This window comes from Amborella trichopoda, chromosome 3, assembly GCF_054954075.1.
Source record: "Amborella trichopoda isolate Santa Cruz 75 chromosome 3, AtrichopodaSantaCruz75HAP2 v2.0, whole genome shotgun sequence".
In the NCBI taxonomy this organism is placed as follows: Eukaryota; Viridiplantae; Streptophyta; class Magnoliopsida; order Amborellales; family Amborellaceae; genus Amborella; species Amborella trichopoda.
Window position 1 is genome coordinate 13451625 of NC_142338.1, and position 21764 is coordinate 13473388.

General features: G+C 36.1%; 1 protein-coding gene across 5 annotated transcripts; it reads left to right on the forward strand.

The window, feature by feature from the left end:
• The first annotated feature begins 276 nt into the window (after positions 1-276).
• On the forward strand, positions 277-21459 carry LOC18430753 (uncharacterized). Of its 5 annotated transcripts, none has more exons than XM_088863514.1 (7): positions 277-479; positions 1736-1854; positions 8862-9083; positions 9169-9345; positions 9448-9672; positions 9858-9986; positions 20959-21459. In XM_088863514.1, the coding sequence occupies exons 3-7, from the start codon at positions 8871-8873 to the stop codon at positions 21190-21192; spliced, it is 978 nt and encodes a 325-aa protein (XP_088719640.1). In that variant the 5' UTR covers positions 277-479; positions 1736-1854; positions 8862-8870; the 3' UTR covers positions 21193-21459. The 5 variants fall into 5 exon arrangements, with proteins under 5 accessions (XP_088719640.1, XP_088719641.1, XP_011622072.1 ...); XM_088863516.1 differs by having other exon boundaries at positions 325-899; XM_088863515.1 differs by lacking the exon at positions 1736-1854 and having other exon boundaries at positions 277-899.
• The last annotated feature ends 305 nt before the right edge of the window (positions 21460-21764 follow it).

The window sequence follows — 21764 nt, forward strand, 5'->3', positions numbered from 1 at the left end:
CTGTAACCATGATTAAATTTGACCCCCTTATACCGAAAGTAAATGGTCCAAGGAACATGATTAAATTTGACCCCCTTATACCGAAAGTAAATGGTCCAAGGAACATGATTAAATTTGACCCCCTTATACCGAAAGTAAACGGTCCAAGGAACCGATCGAGTATGTCTTTTCAAGAGCGCCTACGGTCTAAGGGAGCAACTTTATAGTGTGATCCCGCTAGACTAACCTATAGATGCACTGCAATTTTAAATCGTTGCTTCTGACTTTCTTTGCTTTGACTGCAAGAGTGTTTTTTTTAAATCAAAGTTGGTGGCTTCTGTGCACGACTACAAGAATATGGCGAGCAATGGAATCGGTGGCGTGAAAGACTGGCGTATATGATCTCCTTCCTATTTTCTAGTGCGAGGCCGTGGTTGAAAACCCTACAATCATATCCATTTCAGACATCTCCCCTCAAATTTAGGGCTTTATCTGCCAAGGTAACATTTCCACAAAACTGCTTATAATGTGAATGATCTTCTCAATGGTGGGAACCTTTTTGTGCTGTACTTGGAGATTTTTTTCTTAAAATTGGTTCACTTGATCTTATTAAAGTTGGGAAGCTTTTCCTGAATTTGGTTTCTTGAAGAATTTTTCTAAATTTGGTTCTAAGCAATGGATTGATGTATGTTATGAAGTATAAATATATGAATCAAACAGGTATTTGTTGTTGATCATAGTGAAGTAAGGAAAACACTATGAGTTATCTGGTGAATTAGGGGAAATTTTCTCTTTTCTTACTTCTTATGCTTTTGTGTGCTGAGTTTTCTGAGTTAACGAGAAGTTTGGATCTGGATGAACTTGAGAATCTGAGGACAACCTGAATTTTCAGTTTTATATTCACTTTTACGAATACTCAGGTAGAATTTTCATTCCTTTTTTTTATACCTGTGTTTGTGGGACCTTCCCACCACACCAAACTAGGGTGCAACACATGTAGTTATTTATATGTGTGCTTTATATTCTGCAGTTTGGGAGACTTTTGTACCTTGGACTTTCCTTTGCCATATCAATTACGATTCGCCTGTTTAATGCTTGAACGCGACTATGATATATGCCTATACATACTAAATTGTAGATATTCAGAAATTAATAGCTGAGAGAGATGTGTATCTGATTTGACACATGATTGCAGTCCAGCACTTGAGCTTGGCGTAATGCTTTAATTAATTGACTGAACTGTGTTAATGAGTAAATAGGGAGCAGTGCCTATTTGTCATCTCAATTCAGAAACTTTTGATCTAAATGTGTCTATAAGAGAATATAACAATTTAAAGCTGAATATGATTTGAATTGCGACCGAATGGGAAACCATCCTCAAGTAAGGAGATCACTTGATCGAAATTCAAATGATGATGCATACATAACTACATAGCTGACCCCAAATAATTGGGATAAGGCTTGGAGATGATGATGATACATAACTACATACATCCATATATATTTAGCCATGGATAAACGTTTATTACCAGAAAGTAAAGAATAATAACCATTTTTGGCATGATTGGGAGAGTTTAATTCCATATGTAGATGGAGAAATAACTTAGAGCTGAATTTTCCCCTAATTACAACTGTCGAGAAACTATTCTCAATGAAGAATCTCACTTCATCCTATAAGATCTGCATTTATCTCCATCATATTTGTGTTTTGAAAAGCCTACTGTTTGGTATAATGTTGGATGAATGGAACATGCAGGGCGCTGTCAGGAGATGACCTAGTTAAATAATCAACAAAACTTATGTAACAATGGAACAATTCGACTCCTTACTCAGATAAGCTTACGCTAAGATGAGACATTGAACAAAAGAAATAATGTATGAGTAGTTATATGTTGACTTCTTATGCTCTGCCTGTCACTTTGTTCAGGGTTTATATTGACAAGTATGCTGTTGGATCCTGCAATTAATAGTGAGAAATTCCTTGCATGTATACCACTGTAGTTTGTGCAAATAACTTCAATTAATTTTCAATTGGCTTTTATTTATCTTATGGTAAATGGTAAGAGCATCACATACTTCAGATTTATGCTTTAAGAAGCACACCAAAGTGCCACTTAGTAAAATTATAAAAAAGTGGCAGCAAAAGTCCAATTTAGATAGCATCTGATTTTGGATTTTACGATGAATACATGGTCGACTATAAACTATTTCTATCAGGATCGAATCTAGAACCATTAAATAAATGCTTAGCTTTTGGCTTACTTGTATCTCCAATACCGATGAATTAATTAATTTTCAATTATTTTCATCTAAGAGTTCTTCCAAAGATAATATACGTCGATGTGATAATTCATCTTTTGAGATGAAGTGCAAGTGTGTCATACTAACATCGGCATTTTCTCTCTTCAAGTGTCATGCTACTTGCTCAAGTAGTTGATCAATTGGTGCTTGCTGCAGCTTCATAACCTCCTAAAACAGTGGGGTGGCTCTTGGAAATTTGAAAAAGGGGTGCCTAATCTAGGAGATAAAAGTGAGATAAAATGTGATTATTGTGAGAGAAATAGTCATAATAATGAAACTTGTTGGGATCTAGGTGGTCGGGCTGCTAAATTCAATTGTCCAGGTCAGTTTAATGCTCGTAATGTTTCGTTGACTGGGAGAACTGCTGTTAGTTCGGATCAACCATTGTCTGATGTAGTTCAACCTTCAATTTTTACTCCAAAGGAAATTATATCAGGTCTTAAAGAGGAGATTGAGAGCGTTCCCCGTTGGTGCTCTTAGTTAGATGGCCCATGCACTACTTCTACTTAATCTTTTGTTCACTTAGGTATTTATGCTTCTGCTCATCATGTCTCTCTTACTCCATCTAGACCATCTTGGTCTATTGATTCAAGAGGCTTAGACCACATGACTGGTATGTCATTTTTTTCTACCTATCCCCGTTTGTTATGGTAGAGGCAAAGTTAGGATTGCTGATGGATCTTTTCTTTCATCTTTGGAAAAGGTACTTTGAATATTTCCCCTCAAATGTCATTATCATTAATTGTTCATGTTCCTAGTTTTGCTACAACTTAATGTTTGTCAGTATTATTACAAAGAGTTGTAATTGTAGTGTAGCCTTCTTTCCTTCCCCCTCTATTTTTGGGGACCTGGATACGAGGAAGACGATTGACAATTGACATGAAGTTGGTGGTCTCTACATTCTACATTTGGCAACAATTGCACTCGAGCCCTTTAGTCTAGCACAAGTATTGATGAGATCGAATTTGGAAGTGGCATCTCCGACATAGTCATTTATCTTTTCAATTATTGATAGTTTTGTTTCCTAAGTTGTTTATTTCGACTAATGTGTTAGAGTTTCAATATGAGGTTTGTAAATTGTCAAAATATTGTAAAAACTCTTTTTTACCCTGTAAAAAAAGAAGTTATTTTTGCTATTATCCATTTTAATGTTCTTTTATGCAGTGATTTAAAAAACGGACCGCCCAGTAGCTGGGCGGCTGCCGAGACGGTCCAGAAGGCCTGGGCGCATCACTCAAGCCTAGGTAGCCAAATTAGGCAGATATCCCTGGGTGCCCACCTAGGCGCCCGGGAACCCTCCTAGGCGGCTGACTAAACTTGCTTAGGCGGCCATCGGACCCGCCTAGACGGTCGACTGAACCCGCCTAGGCGGCTGCCCAAGGCCTGCGCACCGCCCAGGGCGGAAATGCCCTTTTTTTTGAGGGCTTTTTTTGATCATATTTTCATATTAAAGAGGCAAAATTGTGGGTCTTAGGTTCATTTGAAACCTAAAACCCATTAAAGCCTATTTTAGAGAGAGAAAAACCCCATAATGTTTTTTTTTCTACTGGGCTGCCGAGGTTCTGGGCGCCCTCCTAGGTGCTCGGCGGCTTGGACCCCCCTGGCCGCAGGCACTGCCTAACGCTTTTTGAAACACTGCTTTTATGAGTAGAGGAATTTTGTTTCATTTGTGGATGATTATTCTTGGTGTACCTGGTTCTATCTTGTGAAGATCAAAGATGAAGTTCCTAATATCTTAAAGGTCTTTCCTAAACTAATGCAAACTCAGTTTGATGTTAAAAAACTGAGATTTGTTCAAGGTGGAGAGTATTGAAATATAGAGTTGATATATTTGGAAGAACATGGTGTTGATGTCCTGTTTGGAAGAACATGGTGACATCAACATTCGTATTCTTACACACCACAAGAAAATAGTGTGGCTAATAGAAAGAATAGACATTGCTTAGAAGTTGGTCATGCTCTTCTCTCAAGAATAAATATATCTAAGAAATTTTGGTCTGAAGCTGTGCTCATTGCATCCTATTTTATCGATCAGATGCCATCTCGTGTTATAAATTACAAATCAATCTATAAACTTCTTTGTCTTGATCGTTTTCTGTTTAGCATTCCCCCTAAAGTCTTTGGCTGTGTTTGCTTTGCTCATGTTCTTGGTCCTTACCGTACAAAGTTGGATCCCAAAACTATAAAATGTAAGTTTCTTGGTTATTTGTCTTCTCAAAAGGGTTATAAATGTTATGATTCATTGTCGGGGAAGAAATTTGACTCGATGGGTGTTACCTTGGAGTCAACTTCTTTTTTTACGCTTTTCTTCAAGGGGAGCATATCATGGAAAAGAGGTCTTCTGTTCCCTTCCTATTCATATTTTTCCTCGTTCTGGGACTTAGGAGGGTGGTGAAGAGCAATCTTATATTGTAAACAGAGAATTAAATGTCTATACTCAGTGGAAATAGAAAGAAGTGGAGACTACCATAATTGACAAACCTTCAATCCAATTTCATACTTCTGATCTAGGTAATCCAACTAGATCTCCGTGTGATTTGGATATGCCAATTGCTATATGAAAGTGTAAATGAGGTTGTACTATATACCTTATAAGCAACTTCGTTTCTGATGAGTCCTTAGCTCCTTCCTATCATGCTTTCATGTTTTCCTTATCTTCTATTTCTATTCCATTTAGTGTTTCTGATGCTTTAGCCCATCCCAGGTGGAAAGAGACTATGTGTAAGGAGATGGGAGCACTAATCAAGAATGTTGATTGGGAACTCGTAGACCATTTTAAATAGAAAACGTTGGTTGTAAATTAGTTTACATTGTAGAGCACTAGGCTGATGGTACAGTTGACAGATACAAGGCATCATTAGTTGCCAAGGTGTCACTCAGAGTTATGGAATATATTTTAAGGAGATTTTTGCTCCTATTTGCTAAGATGACCACCATTAGTGTACTTTTTTTGTCTTTCGCAGCTAAATTAGAGCAGCTGTTGCACAAACTAGATGTCAAGAATGCGTTCTTTATGAGGAACTGTAGGAAGAAGAGTACATGGTACCTCCACCTGGATTTAAGGCTCTTGGATATGAGGGAAAAGTTTGTAGATCGAGAAAGGCCATTTATAGACTAAAGCAGTCTCCCCGAGCTTGGTTTCAGAGGTTTAGTATTGTTTTCAAAGAATTGGGTATACACAGAGTCATGCAGATTATACCATATTTGTATAACATAAAGTTATAATTGTTGCCCCAATTGTATATGTGGATGATATTGTTATAACAAGTAATTGTTCTAAGGAAATTCAACAACTCAAGAGCTTTCTGGCAAGGGAGTTTTGAGATTAAAGATCTAGGTCTATTGAAGTATTTTCTTGGTATAAAAGTGGCCAGGTCTAAGAGGAAAATCTTTCTCTCTCAAGGGAAGTATGTGCTGGACCTTCTTAAAGAAACACAAAAGTTTGGGTGCGAACCAGTTTATACTAGTACAAAACCACAAACTAAACGACCAAGGGGGTGAATCTCTTAGAGGTGGATATGTTTTAAAGATTAATAGGCAGGTAAATATATATTCACTTGCATGTCCAACAATTGCATGTGTTATGAGTGTGATCTGTTAATTCATGCATGCTTCACAATCTACAGATCTTGAAGCTGCTTTCAGAGTTCTTAGATATTTAGAATCGTCGCCAAATAGGGGACTGCTGTTTGCTCATCATGGTGTGTGTGAATTGCTGTGGTTAAATATCCTATTACCGGAGATTGGTTTTCGTCTGAAAGGGCCAATGTCCTTGTATTGTGATAACAAGGCAGCCATTAGTCTAGCTCATAATCTGGTCTGGCATGATAAAACCAAGCACATAGAGGTAGACCAACATTTTGTTTGAGAAAGAGTTGCCATTAAAGAAAATTTGCCTTCTATAAGGTGAAAACCGAAGACCAGCTAGAAACCATTCTTACCAAGGCCATTGGCAAACCTTGACTACAAGTGATCCTAATCAAGTTGGCATGAGGGATATCCATACAGCAGCTTGAGGAGCAGTGTTGTGATGTTAACGTTTTTACTCTTTTCTATTGTACTCAAGTTGTTTCCTCACTAAAAGGACATCACTATATAGAAGAGAGGGACATGTGACTTAGAGATAAGAACCCAATGACACCTTATCAACCTCTCTCTGTTCCTCTGCTCTCTTTCTCTCTAGATCCTCTTCTTCCTCACTCTTCTTCCTTTCTCCTTTATATTTTAACTCAAATAACCCCTTCTATTAGCTCCCTTTAATAGGTAATATCCTATTACCGGAGATTGGTTTTCGTCTGAAAGGGCCAATGTCCTTGTATTGTGATAACAAGGCAGCCATTAGTCTAGCTCATAATCTGGTCTGGCATGATAAAACCAAGCACATAGAGGTAGACCAACATTTTGTTTGAGAAAGAGTTGCCATTAAAGAAAATTTGCCTTCTATAAGGTGAAAACCGAAGACCAGCTAGAAACCATTCTTACCAAGGCCATTGGCAAACCTTGACTACAAGTGATCCTAATCAAGTTGGCATGAGGGATATCCATACAGCAGCTTGAGGAGCAGTGTTGTGATGTTAACGTTTTTACTCTTTTCTATTGTACTCAAGTTGTTTCCTCACTAAAAGGACATCACTATATAGAAGAGAGGGACATGTGACTTAGAGATAAGAACCCAATGACACCTTATCAACCTCTCTCTGTTCCTCTGCTCTCTTTCTCTCTAGATCCTCTTCTTCCTCACTCTTCTTCCTTTCTCCTTTATATTTTAACTCAAATAACCCCTTCTATTAGCTCCCTTTAATAGGTAATATCCTATTACCGGAGATTGGTTTTCGTCTGAAAGGGCCAATGTCCTTGTATTGTGATAACAAGGCAGCCATTAGTCTAGCTCATAATCTGGTCTGGCATGATAAAACCAAGCACATAGAGGTAGACCAACATTTTGTTTGAGAAAGAGTTGCCATTAAAGAAAATTTGCCTTCTATAAGGTGAAAACCGAAGACCAGCTAGAAACCATTCTTACCAAGGCCATTGGCAAACCTTGACTACAAGTGATCCTAATCAAGTTGGCATGAGGGATATCCATACAGCAGCTTGAGGAGCAGTGTTGTGATGTTAACGTTTTTACTCTTTTCTATTGTACTCAAGTTGTTTCCTCACTAAAAGGACATCACTATATAGAAGAGAGGGACATGTGACTTAGAGATAAGAACCCAATGACACCTTATCAACCTCTCTCTGTTCCTCTGCTCTCTTTCTCTCTAGATCCTCTTCTTCCTCACTCTTCTTCCTTTCTCCTTTATATTTTAACTCAAATAACCCCTTCTATTAGCTCCCTTTAATAGGTAATATCCTATTACCGGAGATTGGTTTTCGTCTGAAAGGGCCAATGTCCTTGTATTGTGATAACAAGGCAGCCATTAGTCTAGCTCATAATCTGGTCTGGCATGATAAAACCAAGCACATAGAGGTAGACCAACATTTTGTTTGAGAAAGAGTTGCCATTAAAGAAAATTTGCCTTCTATAAGGTGAAAACCGAAGACCAGCTAGAAACCATTCTTACCAAGGCCATTGGCAAACCTTGACTACAAGTGATCCTAATCAAGTTGGCATGAGGGATATCCATACAGCAGCTTGAGGAGCAGTGTTGTGATGTTAACGTTTTTACTCTTTTCTATTGTACTCAAGTTGTTTCCTCACTAAAAGGACATCACTATATAGAAGAGAGGGACATGTGACTTAGAGATAAGAACCCAATGACACCTTATCAACCTCTCTCTGTTCCTCTGCTCTCTTTCTCTCTAGATCCTCTTCTTCCTCACTCTTCTTCCTTTCTCCTTTATATTTTAACTCAAATAACCCCTTCTATTAGCTCCCTTTAATAGGATAGGCCAAAGAATGTTGGCAACTGATCTACAAGTAGGGCTGAGAATGTACCCAGTTTGGATCTGAACCCCGAATTTCGGACCCTATCCGGGTCCGGTCATGGATCCAAGCTTTGGATCTGATTGGTCAGATCTGGATCCAAACATTGGATCTGAATAGTAATTTGGATTGGATCCACCTGTACCTGGATCCGACCCAATTATTAAAATGTTAAATATTAATTTATATAGATACATATATGTTATATAGTATTTTTCGTTATATATTATTTTGTATATAAATAATATATAAAATAATTTTTTTGGATCTGATCGGGTCTGGATCTGGATCCCATGCATACTTTTTGGATTTGGATCCGGATTTGAATATTCTGGATCTGATCAGTCCCATGTATACTTTTTGGATCTGAATATGGATCTTGGTGGATCCGGACCCGATCTGACCCATTCTCAGCCCTCTCTGCAGGCAACTTTCTTCCTCTTGTACTGTTTCTCTCACTCTTTTTACCAAGTACTAATCAACTAATGCTAGTGCATCATTGTTTAATCAGTCTTTTTTTTTTTTGACTTGAAGCATGAGTATACTTTTGAAATTGATTTTCCTATGTTATATTGCCTGATGTTTCATAGTAACTTCTTGTTTTTTGGACTTATGTCGTTCCATGATGTTTTATGAGCAACTTTTCTGGCAGCAGGCTCTTCAAATGGCTCGTTCAGCTTTGGATGAGGTCTCAGATACAGGTGCTTTTAACCGCACCCCATCTACATTCCGCTATTTCATTTCTAGAGATGGAACCTCTCAATTTCCAGCAGAGTCGGGAAGATATCATTTGTATATATCATATGCTTGTCCTTGGGCTTCAAGATGTCTTGCAGTTCGAAACATCAAGGGACTGCAGAGAGCTATTAGTTTCTCGGTACTATGATTTTTATAAAGTTGGTTAGTTTGTGCAATTTTAATTTTCAAAGTTCTTACTACTTTTGTCCATGATCTTAATTAAGGCGGTAAAACCAAAATGGGAAAGGACGAGTGAGACTGATAGCCATATGGGGTGGGTCTTTCCAATCTCATCTTCAGAAGAACCAGGAGCAGGGCCTGACCCATTGAATGGAGCAAAGACTATTAGGGAGCTGTACGAGCTTGCCTCTGCTAACTATTCTGGGAAATATTCTGTTCCTGTATGTGTATTTTTTGCATCATATTTCATTGTGGTCTTTATCATGGTTCTTGTTGTAAAAGTTGCTTCTTATTTCTTGCACTGTGGTCATTGTGTTTGGCAGGTTCTATGGGACAAGAAACTTAAAACAATTGTTAACAATGAGAGCTCAGATATATTCAGAATGTTAAATAGTGAATTCAATGATATAGCAGAAAATGCTGATGTGGACCTGTACCCACCAGAATTGAGTAGCCAGATTGATGGTATTAACGAATGGGTGTATGATGGGATAAACAATGGTGTGTATAAATGTGGTTTTGCCACAAAACAACAGCCTTATGAAGAGGTAATTGTATTTCTAGTGTGGTTGTACAAGCTCATTGCCAGATTGATGCTTCCCAATCAACTTTAGGATTAACATATAATCTGCACTTTTATCTGTGAGAACATTGATAATTTCATGTCTTATGGATGGAGTAGGTACATTTTGTTTATTATTCTTTAGTAATTTATCGCATCTAATGCACACAGGCTGTGGAAAAATTATTCCAATGTTTGGACAAATGTGAGCAAATATTAGGCCAGCAGCGGTATATTTGTGGGAACAGACTGACTGAAGCTGATATTCGGTTATTTGTTACTCTGATTAGATTTGATGAGGTATGAACCTTTCCTTCAACCTTGAAAATTCTTGCCTTTCATGAATTTGGTATAACACGTGGGATAGGTTTGGGAGTTTTGTCTTTTGCAAAACGTATCAGTTTGCAAGGCCATGTTTTGTGAGTTTTGTCTTTTGCAAAATGTGTTAGTATGTGAGACCATTTTTTTTTTGTATTACTGATGTATTTTAATAGTTTAATAATTATGATATATAGCAGTTCATTATCATCAGTTGTGACGATAATATATTGTCAAAACACATAAATCAAGAAATTTAGGTTTTCTTGAGAAATGGATGTTTGGTATTGCTGGAAGGTTTAATGATAATGATGAGACTTTCTCTCAATCAACTTGAGCATCTGGTTTATAAATTCATCTTATATTGTCATGCTAGACAATTTTTTGACAAAATGATAAACCTCCGTCCCTTTTAGTCCCTAAATGCCAATGAATGATTAGATGAGCGGCTTTTCTTTCTGTCAGGTTATTAGTCGTTCATGACTGGCGATCATGCCTATCAACCTCTAGTTTGAATTAGTCAATAGATTCTTGCAGAAGCCAATGTTCTTAAGACTGAACTAGTCATTGAACCAATGAGGGCCCTGATCTAGTCAGACTGGCCGGTCTGGGCTGGTGCACTGTTTCGATTGGTTAAAGAAATCAAAAATAAAAAATAGAAAACATGCACAAATAATTAAAAACTTGAAAAATATATGCAAAAATCCAGAAAATATAAAAAATACCAAATGTAGCAGTTGAGCATAAATGGAACAAATGATCATCATCATCATTAACATCCAAGCCTTATCCCAACTATTTGGGGTGGACTACACGAATCCTATTTTTCCATTCATCTTTATCAAGGGCCAGACCCTCAGTCGGACCATAAGTTACCAGATCTATCCTCATTACTTTCATCCATATTCTTTTGGGCCTTTTCTTTGCCCTTTTAGAACCTTCCACTTGAACCAAATAAAGGCTCATGACTGGTGTTGTTCTAGCTCGATGTTACACATGGTCAGACCACCCAACTCTACTTTTCCTTATTTTATTGCCTATTAGAGCTACCCCTATTCCCTAAGTTACCTCCCATGCATTCATTTGGAAGTCTATCCTTGTCTTGTCATTCATCCATCTCAACATCCTCATCTCAGCTATACTCATTCTATGGATATGTTGTTTTTTGACAATCCAACATTCCATTTGATAAAGTCTTACGGCCGTCATATAAATCTTCTCCTTCAGTTTCATTGGTATGTGACGATCACATGCGACTCTAGAAGCATGTCTCCACTCCGTTCACACAGCTCTAATTCTATGAGCAACTTCTTCCTCTATCTCTCTTTTCTCATAGGTTATCGACCCAAGATATCGAAAATGATCTCTTTTAGGTACTCATTGGCCGTCAATCTTAACTAACAAACGAAACAAATAGATGTAATATTTATGTAAAATTATAATAAACAAAAATGTAAACCAGCAAAATCCAAAAAAACTAAAATAAAATCTTTCAAGTATTAACATTTTCATAGTCGATGGTTTCATTTAGGTCCTAAAGACCCCCACCCTCCCCTCTCCCCCAACCCCTCCAAAAACAAAAAAGGCAAATAAAATATAAAAATAAAAAAAACCTAGTTGCTACTTTCAAAATAAAGAAAAAACATACAACAATAAAACTCAACAAAGATAAAACAAACAAATAGAACACAAGAAACAATGTATTTCATTGATTTGAAAAAGAAAATTGTTTGTAGCAAAAACCTAAAAAAAAACTGAAATTTTTTCTAAATTTCTAATTATAAAGCAAAAAAAAAGTGTAACAGTCTCTTAGCAGATCCGACACTTTAGGTACGCAAAAAAGAAAAGAAAAAAAAAATAAAAAAAAGAAAAAGTGTAATTGAATTACACCAAATTTTTTTTTTTTTACTCAAAATACCAAAAAGCCCCTAATTAGAATAAAAAAGGCCAAAACATGATGTAATGCATTTTTTATTTTTTATTCTCTAGGATTTATATTTAGGATTATTTTGGGTTTCATGTATTCTTGGTATTTGTGTCTTTTTTAGTTGTTGAGAATTGAAGGTTAAAATTCAAACTTTACTATTTTTTTTTTCAAGATGAAGGGTTGGGATTTCTTAAGGAACAAGTTAGGTTTTAGGGTTGTTTTATTTTATAAATATATAACTCTTGGATCGGAAAAAATAGAGTGAAGAGAATAAATGTTTATTTTGGATCTTGTGAAGAGATCTTTTTGCTGGGGACTCTCTTGCTGACCCTGAGAGAGGGTATCATATCTCATCTCTTTAATTTTATTTCTATTTTCCTATTTGTTTATTTTCTTTCACCTGCGTCCCTACATCAAGTGGTATTAAAGCTTTAAAAGATCTGTCCATCAGAATGCCACCAAAACCTCCTCCTGCGGTCGATGATCTATTGCCACAAATTATAGAATTTATAAAATAACATTTTGATGAGAGCATAAATCAATTCATGGAGGGTATTCGAGGAGAGACACAAAATTCGAGGAGAGGTTGGCATAATGAATCAGCGGCTATAATGATTGGCAAAAACCGTTCATCAAAAAGAGAGTGCTCGCAACCACGTAGATCTGATGCCAAATTTTTTCCTTTAGATGAATCTAGTCCCATGACTAACTTGGGCTGTCGATCCTGAATGTAACAAGCAAATTTTCATGTAAGATCCATGTCTTGTAGAGTATTCACAAGATCTCAGTATTAAGGTTGATCGTCTCAAGTTTCAAAGAAGCTAGAAAATGAAATTGAAATTGAAATATGCTTGGCATCCAATGTTCCAATAGATGTTGCACATAAATTGTTTGATTAATTGGTTCATTGAAGAAAACAAAGTACCTCGACGAATGGTGGGCCTACATCACAATTATTCAATTGGCTTTTGAAGGATGTAATGAACAGAAAAAGCTTGAGCTCGAGCTTCTCTCAACCCCGGGAGAAGGATGTAATGGATTTCTAATTTGTCTTATTTTATGATTTTCTAGATTATTATTGGTTTCTAGTTTTCTTTAAGGAAATTGAGGGGTAAGATCGGATCTTTATTTATTTTTTAAAGATGAAGGGTTGGAATTTGGTTAGGGTTTCTTAAGGATCAAGTTAGGTTTTAACGCTGTTTTCTTTTATAAAAATGTAACTCTTGGATCAGAAAAAATAGAGTAAAGAGAGTAAGAGTTTATTTTGGATCATGTGAAAAAATCTTTATAGGGTGGACTTTTAGGGTGAACTCCGTTCCAGAGCCTGAGAGATGGTATAGTCTCTCATCCATTTAATTTATTTTTATGTTTCTGGTTTTTTTTAGTATTGTTCACCTTCCTCCCTATGTCAAAAAATGACCAAAAAATCAGAAAAAATGGTAAAAAGTGGTGAACTTTTGACCATATTGCAGCCAACTAGTTCGGTCTTGAATCAGTGGACTTGCTGGTCCAGAGTTCTAGTCATTGGATCAACCGGTCCTCATGTTCTTGACCAGTTTAGTTGACATCCTTGCCCAGGGGTTCGGACCAGAACGGAATGACCACCAGTATATCAGTTTCTAGTCCAGACTAGCCTGTTTGGCTTGGTTTGCATTGTGCAGAACCATTAATACTTGCATTTGAATTGATATAAAATCTCAACTCTCTGAACTAGGAAGCCATGCAAGAAACTAAACCAGTTCTTATTCAGTTTGATGTATCGTCACTTCCAAGAGTTGGGATAAGTTGATGAATAAAAGAATGAGAACTTCGATGAATATAAGAGAAGGTATCAGAAGTGCTCTTGTGATCTTGCCTTAGCCTTTAACTTTAGACCTTGAAAGTTTAGGTTTTACTTGCAATATTAGCTTTCATGTGTGACAATTGAGATGATCTAAGATGCCCATACAGATATGTTCAGGAATGGATAATTGGAATAGTGATGCAAGTCAACATTTCATCTCTCTCTCTCTCTCTATGTATATATATATATGTGTATATTCATGTTATAATTATAATATCAAATAGCTTATTGTAGGTCTAGATGTATGTCCTAATATATTTAAATTCTAGAGTAAATATCTGATACTATGTAACTTACTTTACACAAATCATGCATTTTATTCATATCATCGTGCATTGTTTTTTTTTGGATAAGTGAGCGTGTCCTGCTTTGTTTGTACTAGTTTCTACTATTATATCACTTTTTATTTATGAGTGTTGTAGGAGTATATGGTATTGGTACCAAGGTTATGTCATGTTGACATGTCCTGCTTTATTTGTACTAGTTTCTACTATTATATCATGTTTTGTTTATGAGTGTTAGAAGAGTATAAGGTATTGGTACCAGGGTTATATTACGTTGACATGAGCATGCTGAGTATATAGAAGTTCACATGCGCATGCTGAGTATATGGAAATATCTCGGTGTCTTAGGAGGTGACACAATGAGGAGATGACTAAATACATTAGTTAAACTTGTGCAAATCAGGAAAACTGAACATTTGAGAGTTGGAACTTTGTTTTTAGTTGTTCACTATCTTTATTTCTCTCTTAGCTTAATTTACATGGTGCCTAATTTTAAAACAAAAATAAAAATAAAAAAATCCCCTGACTTACATAATTAAATTAAGGATATTTTATTTTTTTAGGAGATAAAAATTAGGTTTCGGGATTATTTGGGTTTTTATTTTTTCTTTTAGGGTATTTGTGCCTTTTTTTGTTATAAACAATGTTCAAAAAGGCGTAGGCACCCGCCTAGGCACTTTGGGGGCCTAGCCACCTAGGCGGGTGCCCAGGAATAGGGATGGGTAGGGACTATTAATTAAGATAAAAGTTATATTATAATTATTATCTATTAATTAATATCCATAAGATTTGGCTTTGGATATCAAATATTCACAAAATATCAATTTCATCCAAAGTTTATGATATTCACAAAATATAAGTCCAAATCAGTAAATGCTTTTTTTAGAATGTTAACTGATCCAAATCGGTAAATGTTCCATCTACAAATATATAAAAATATAAAAATATAAAAAATGTAAAACAAAACTAATAGGATGTCAAAACATCACACATTGTACAAAATAAGTACCAATTATTTTTTTAGAAATAGAAAATAAGAACCAATTATTCATAAAAGAATTCGATATACGACCAATTTCATCGTCCGAGCGAGTTAATAATCAATTAATCACAAAAAGAAAAAAAAATCAATCTTTCAACTACAAAAATGTAAATACATCATAAAAGGAAACAAAAGTTAAAAAAAAAATATCAAATGATTCAAAACGTAATATGTTATAGCAAAAACAAATCAAACCCTTTGTTCAAATATGATAATGCTTTAACAATATCAAAAAAATCGAAAAATTTATGGATCTTTCGATAAATCATAGATTTGAGGTTTCTAGGGAGTTTTTCTTCCTCTTGATGGCACGGATTTGGTTTTGGGGTTTAGAATACCGCCCAAAACCCTTTTTCCCCCTTTTCAGGGGCGGAAATGACTAATTTTGACCCTAGTCGAGGGCATTTTTCCGCCGTCGGCAACCTAAGTCGAGGCGGCATCTAGGCAGCCGCCTTGACTGTAGCGCTTCAGCGGGCTCCTAGATGCAAGCCGCTTAGGTGCCCCCCTCCGCCTAGGCATTTTTGCCTTTTTGGCCACCTAGGCAGCTGGGCGGCCAAATTTTCGAACATTGGTTGTAAAGAATTGAGAGGTAGAAGAAGTTTATTTTTGATAAGATGAATGGCTAAGATTTCATATTGATTAGGGTTCTTGGGGAGCGAGTTCGGTTTAGGCTTTTTCTTCTATAAATATGCAACTATTGGAAAGAAAATATAGATGAAGAGAAGAAGAGTTGATTTTGAGTCTTGTGAAAATATTTTTTTAGGGTGGATTCCCTTGCAGATCTTCAGAGATATATATTTTCACTCTTTTTTTTTCGGTTTATTATTCCTTCTTCCTACATTTGAGGTTTGTTATTTTTCTTCTCCTTTTGCCCTTCATCAATTGGTATCTGAGCTTAGAAGATCTATTCATCATAATGCGACCAAAACCCACTATTATATTTGAGCATGTTTTGTTGCGAATCATGGAGGGTGTGAATCAACAAATAGAAGAGAGAATAAATTATTTAATGGAAGATATTAGAAGAGAGATCGCTGAAATAAATCAAAGCTTACAACTATTAGAAACAATGTTTTAAAATGTGGCCGCATCGCCTCATATGCGGTCGCATTAGGGGCTATGCGCCACCCAACGCATTGCACTTTCCCGCATATGTGGTTTTGAGAGATGTGCCCGCATCAGAGCCACATACCGCATCGACCGCATCATGCTGCATAATCTGTCCGCCATTTTTTTCAAAACTGTACCCCTCGGGCAGGGGCAATAAAGTCATTTTGACTTTTGAAAATGGGGGGAGAGGTTTAGGGGGGTATTAAACCACCCAAACAATATTTTTCAGCCACATCCTGTGGCTTTTAATGGATTGATTGAATAAAAAAAAATTTTGGGCGAAAATTTTATTTGTTGAAGTTCTTCAATTTATAATACAAGATACTACAAACTAAAAGTCCATGAAGATTAAAAGTTGTAAATCAAAGAACTTTTCCCAGTACTTTTCAAATAAAATTTGTAACTTTAAAGAGTTTCATGGACTAATACAGTAAAGCTACAAATTAATGAGTTTATAAAATTTATTGATCTTCATGAATGCTTTGATATCATAAAGTTAACAACATTTTTATAAATTTATTAAGTTTATAAAAAGTATACAAGTCGAGTCAAAGAACTTCATGGACTTCATGGACTCTTTTCAAGATTAAAGAGTTTATAAAATTTGTAACTTCAAAGTTTTTGGTTGCCGATTTGTGCTTATGGTTGTTGATTTTTTGAAGCTAGTTTCAAGTTTCTAGTTTCTACCAGGGGATAGTGGATACAAAATATCCGACAGCTAATACTTTTGGAGTTAATGAATAATCTAAATACGTACTATCACATATATCACATCCATATTTTTTTTCTATGTATTAACCTATTTTTTTAGATTTTTTAGAATTTTTTATATTTATTGACAGCATCGCCACGATGCACCCACATCCCGACCGCGTCGAGCCGCATCAACCCCGCCAATGCTTTTGGTCGCATATTGCATTTTAAAACACTAATTAGAAAATAGAAAATACCTGTCATGGAGAAGAAGGTGCTTGTAATCTAGCAGATTTGACGCCAAATCTTAATTTTGAGATCAAATAAAGAAGAAACTTGAATATATTAGGTACTATGAAGTAAGTAAATCTCAACGTGAAAGATGTTGACAATCTAAAAGTGCTACAAATTTGGATAATCAATTAAGAAGAAGAAGATGCACTAGTTGTAGTATGTGAAATACTATCCATCTAAGCTTAAAGGAGAAATCAAGATTAAGTTTAGTATTTTAGAGTTCCATTATAAGTTGCTTTTTAAGAGTGTGGTTAATCGTTTAATTGAAGATGATAGTGCAAACGGTAGGACTTCATCACCAACCATTGAAAAGACCTCTAGAGGATATAATGAATTCAACAAGCTTGAGGTCGAACTTCTCCCAAGCTCCTGAGGATGATGCAAATAGGGTCTTTTATTTTGTAATTATTTTTCTAGGTGATAAAACTCAGCTTTGGGTTTTCATGTTCTTTTAGAAAATTTGTCTTCTTTTTTTGGTAGAGAATTGGGCGGTGGAATTGTAAATTTAATTTTAACAGATAAAAGGCTAAGATTTAATATTGATTATGGTGAGGAGCAAGTTAGATTTTAAGATTTTTCTTCTACAAATATGTAACTATTGGGAAAGAAAAAAGAGAAGAAGAATTTATTTTAGGTTTTGTGAAAAGATCTTTTTAGGGTGGATTCCCTTGCAGACTCTAAGAGAAGGATATTCTCGCCTTTTATTTTTATCTTTTATTTTTTTAGTTTGTTTATTTTCTTTCTCTTCTTCTCTTTACATAATTTCATTAGCTTTACAAGGGAAATTTCCATGGAATTTCATGAATATTTTTATTCATGAAGTTTGGGTTTTCTTCCTGGTTTTGAGGCTTCATGACGTAAAATAGATTTTAGTCTTTTTGGAAGTCCAACTAGCCTAAACTAGGGGTACTTAAGACATTTTGACTTACATTTGATTGTTTGCAAGGCCTATTATGTAGTTTGAGGGAACTTTGCAGTCAAAGATCTGAACTTGATCAGCTGTGGATGTCTCAAATTATAGTTAGAACAGGTTTACCATTTTAAAAGACTTTGAAGGTTTGGATTATCCCTAATGGTTAAATTGGTTACAAGGGATTTGATAGATATATTTGGACATGAGTCTGCTGTACATGAGCCATAGGTTGTGAAATAAGAATGTGTGTGTGTGTGCATGCGCGTGTGCGTGTGCATGTGTGTGTGCGTGACTTTGATGATCCTTCTCAAGTACTCAGTTACTTCAATCTATTAGTGCCAGTGCTCAAATGTCATAACTCGCAAGCATTTCTGAACAGGGGCATTTTTGATGGTTGTCGATCACGTTTCTGGCTCAGTGGAATTCCCTGATAGTCACTTTTCTTAACCAATTAGTACCAATCTTCTTGATGCATTTCTGAATGCTTTAGAATATTTTTAAAGAACCTCAAAGATATTGTTTTCAGTTTTGACTATGATTATGTGATTTTTAGAAATTTTTTAGATTTGTTTTTTAATTATTTTTCTGTTGCGAAAAAAATGGGCAAAATTGATATTTTACAATTTAGTAGGGGCCTGGCTTTAAGTGGCTTTTAGTGTTTTAAGTTTTATAGCCTCTCTCTCTCTCCTCTTTGTCATCTCCACTCATCTCTCTCTCTCTCTATAGTTTATCTCTAAGCTCTCTTCCTTAAAGGGTGGCATGCACTGCCAAGGATTCCTAGGGTGGCACACGCCAATCCTAAGGCTAAGGGAGGGATGCCTAGGCTAGGTTGTAGTAGGGTAGTGCCACATAGTAGCATGCCCTAAGAGCTTTCAGGAAAACCCTAGACCTAATTCATAAATTCTTGCTCTCAAACCCTAGTTTTGTAAAGGGTATTGCCTAAGGAGCTTCTCAATCTATAGAATTCAGTAGGGCCAAACGTTCAAGAAGTGCGCCATTTATGTGGTAATCGAGTGTAGGGTGGGGTGGTAGTATCCCCACACCAAGTTACCACATCATGGTATTCATTCCTACCGTTGACACCTCCAATTAACACTTTCAAAATGTACTCCCTAATCTATTAAAAAACGGGTAGGGACCTGTCTTTCCCACTGAATTACCCCAAAAAAAAAAAAAAAAAAAAGTCGGGTGTAGGGTTTACTAAGTCCGAAGGTGGTGATCCTAGGCAAAGTTTAGTAAGTCTTCTTAACATAATTTACTAAGTTCAGATTAGAAGTTCTTGATTCATATTTATTTATAGAAATCCTATTTGTATTAGAATTCCCCTTGAAAGTTTTATTTTGGCAGCAAAAGTAAAATATCTAGATTGTAGTAGTTTTTTGTTTATATATATTTAATTTTTACATTGTATTATGGCAATTTTAAATAGAAATTCCAATGGTTAATAAAGAAAATTTTAAATTTATACTTTGGAATTCTACATAGTCACCCCTTTCACAGCTGCATTGAGCCCCGTGGTTATACTTGCAATAGATTTCTTGTGAAGGCCTCTCTCTAGTCATAAATTCGTAGTGACATTGATGTCACTGCCACTCGCAAAATATAGGTGAAGCTCTTGGACTTTCGGATGTCAAAGGTAGGTTTGCCAATTTAGTTAACAGATGTTGGTTCCTTCCATTAAACATTTAAGGTCCTACTGTCACCAAGCATCTTCCTTGCATTGGTCCTTGTGTTTCGAAGAGAAGTTGGTGCATAGATGGAGATATTAAAGCAGTTGTCTATGGGAAAGGAGTTTGAATTCATTACCTTATAGTCCCATTTGGACGAATCAAATCTTGGGAACAGTTCCATTTTTCTCCTTCACCCATTTAGGAGTAAAAAAACGGCCCAGATTGTTACACTTCACTATTCAAGGGTGATGGACTTTTCTAAATTGGCTTTTCAACAACACCACTGCCAAAATGTCCGTGACCCTGCAAAAGAAAACATGTTTTTCTTAGACGTATAGCTTTCTTTCTTACTCGAGATCCACCGTTAAAACCATACGTGAGATGTCGATTGCTTCTAATGTAGTGCCAATCTGTGATGGCTATCCCTATTGATCATTGTGAGAATCAAAGAGGGGACGGCTGAGAAGCAAGCTATGTATGGGGCCAATGGCACAAGTAGTCCTTACTCTCTTCATAACAAGATTGTTATATCCATATGGCTGTACCAAGTACCTCATCCATGTATGTGTCGTTTCACGTCCTGTAGACTGTGTTAGGAGGAACAAGTTCAGCCACACCGCAGTGCTATGTGAACTGGTAATAAATACCATAACTCATTTAAGGAGAAACCAACTGCATCAAGCGCTGCATCGAGCATGAAATGATTTCAATACTGTTATTTCTTTGTACCTTCTTGAGTGTGTTTATTTATTTAAATTTTTTTTTTTTTAATGTTTAGGTCTGTAGGATACTTTTTATGGTTAGAGGTGGTTCAGATTTGATGTTCACTATTATTGCTCTTTATTGTACTTTAAATAAGCTTCATGATATTCTTCTGTATTTATGGTACCAATGCTGGCTTAATTGGCACGCCCATACTGAAAGGGTTATTTGATATATCTGTGCATTTAATAAGAATACAATGTTACAATAAGAATCCTCATTTTACTGGTGACCTCTAAATAATAGGATGACTTAGGTATTGCCTTCCGTTTCAAGTTTCATTCGCATGCTTTTGGGCATTCATTAGAGATATTGTCCCATATTTACTTGTGGAAGATGTAGATATCGGGATATCTTTCTGGATATGTTTTCTCAGTAAAATTTATATATAACTTGATTTCTTCCCCTGCCTTTAGGTTTATGTTGTACATTTCAAGTGCAATAAGAAGTTGATACATGAGTACCCAAACCTGTTCAACTACACAAAAGACATATTCCAGATTCCAGCCATCAAGAGCACGGTGAACATGGAGCACATCAAGCGCCACTACTATGGAAGTCATCCTTCCATTAATCCTTATGGAATCATACCTGTGGGTTCCAATACGGATTATTCTGCGCCCCATGATAGAGACAAGTTTGTTAATTAGAATGCTGATGCCAAGACAATAAATTCCTGCTATTCATAATACCATCTTGCAGTTGATTGTGCTCATGCTTCTGAGCCTATTTGTCATCTGCGGCACCAGCTTTGAGGTCCCCTGTTGAGATCATAGGCCCAAGAATGACTGTGATCTGACTTCTCAGAACAACTAAATCTGTCCTATATGTGATGAATTTGTATTGTGTGAATTTGTGACTTATGGTTTGATTATGTTAATGTGATCATCTCAGGCGCTTGTCGACCTTTGTTGTTTTGAGAGGGTTTGGATGTGAAAAATATGATTATGCCTTGCCTTCACCCATCGTACAATCTTTTTGGTCGATAATGAAAACTGCTAATGTACCGTTTTTGGTCGATAATGAAAACTGCTAATGTACTGTAGTCGTTGGGATCTCTCAACATTGGTGGCAATCATGCTCTGAAATCTTGTTCTCGCATTTCAGTTAAAGGACTTCAAAGGATCTTGGTTTTTTAGCTTTTGGGTTCATGATTCTCCTTGGCAAGGATCTTGATCCTTACTATTAGGTTGTTTGAACCGCACCTTAAAGACCAAGGTAA

Coding starts and splice junctions, on each gene's coding strand:
- LOC18430753 (XM_011623770.3), top strand. CDS start 378: ATGATCTCCTTCCTATTTTCTAGTGCGAGGCCGTGGTTGAAAACCCTA. Junction 9,346..9,447: donor CTGGGAAATATTCTGTTCCT/GTATGTGTATTT, acceptor TGTGTTTGGCAG/GTTCTATGGGACAAGAAACT. Junction 9,987..20,958: donor CTCTGATTAGATTTGATGAG/GTATGAACCTTT, acceptor CCCTGCCTTTAG/GTTTATGTTGTACATTTCAA.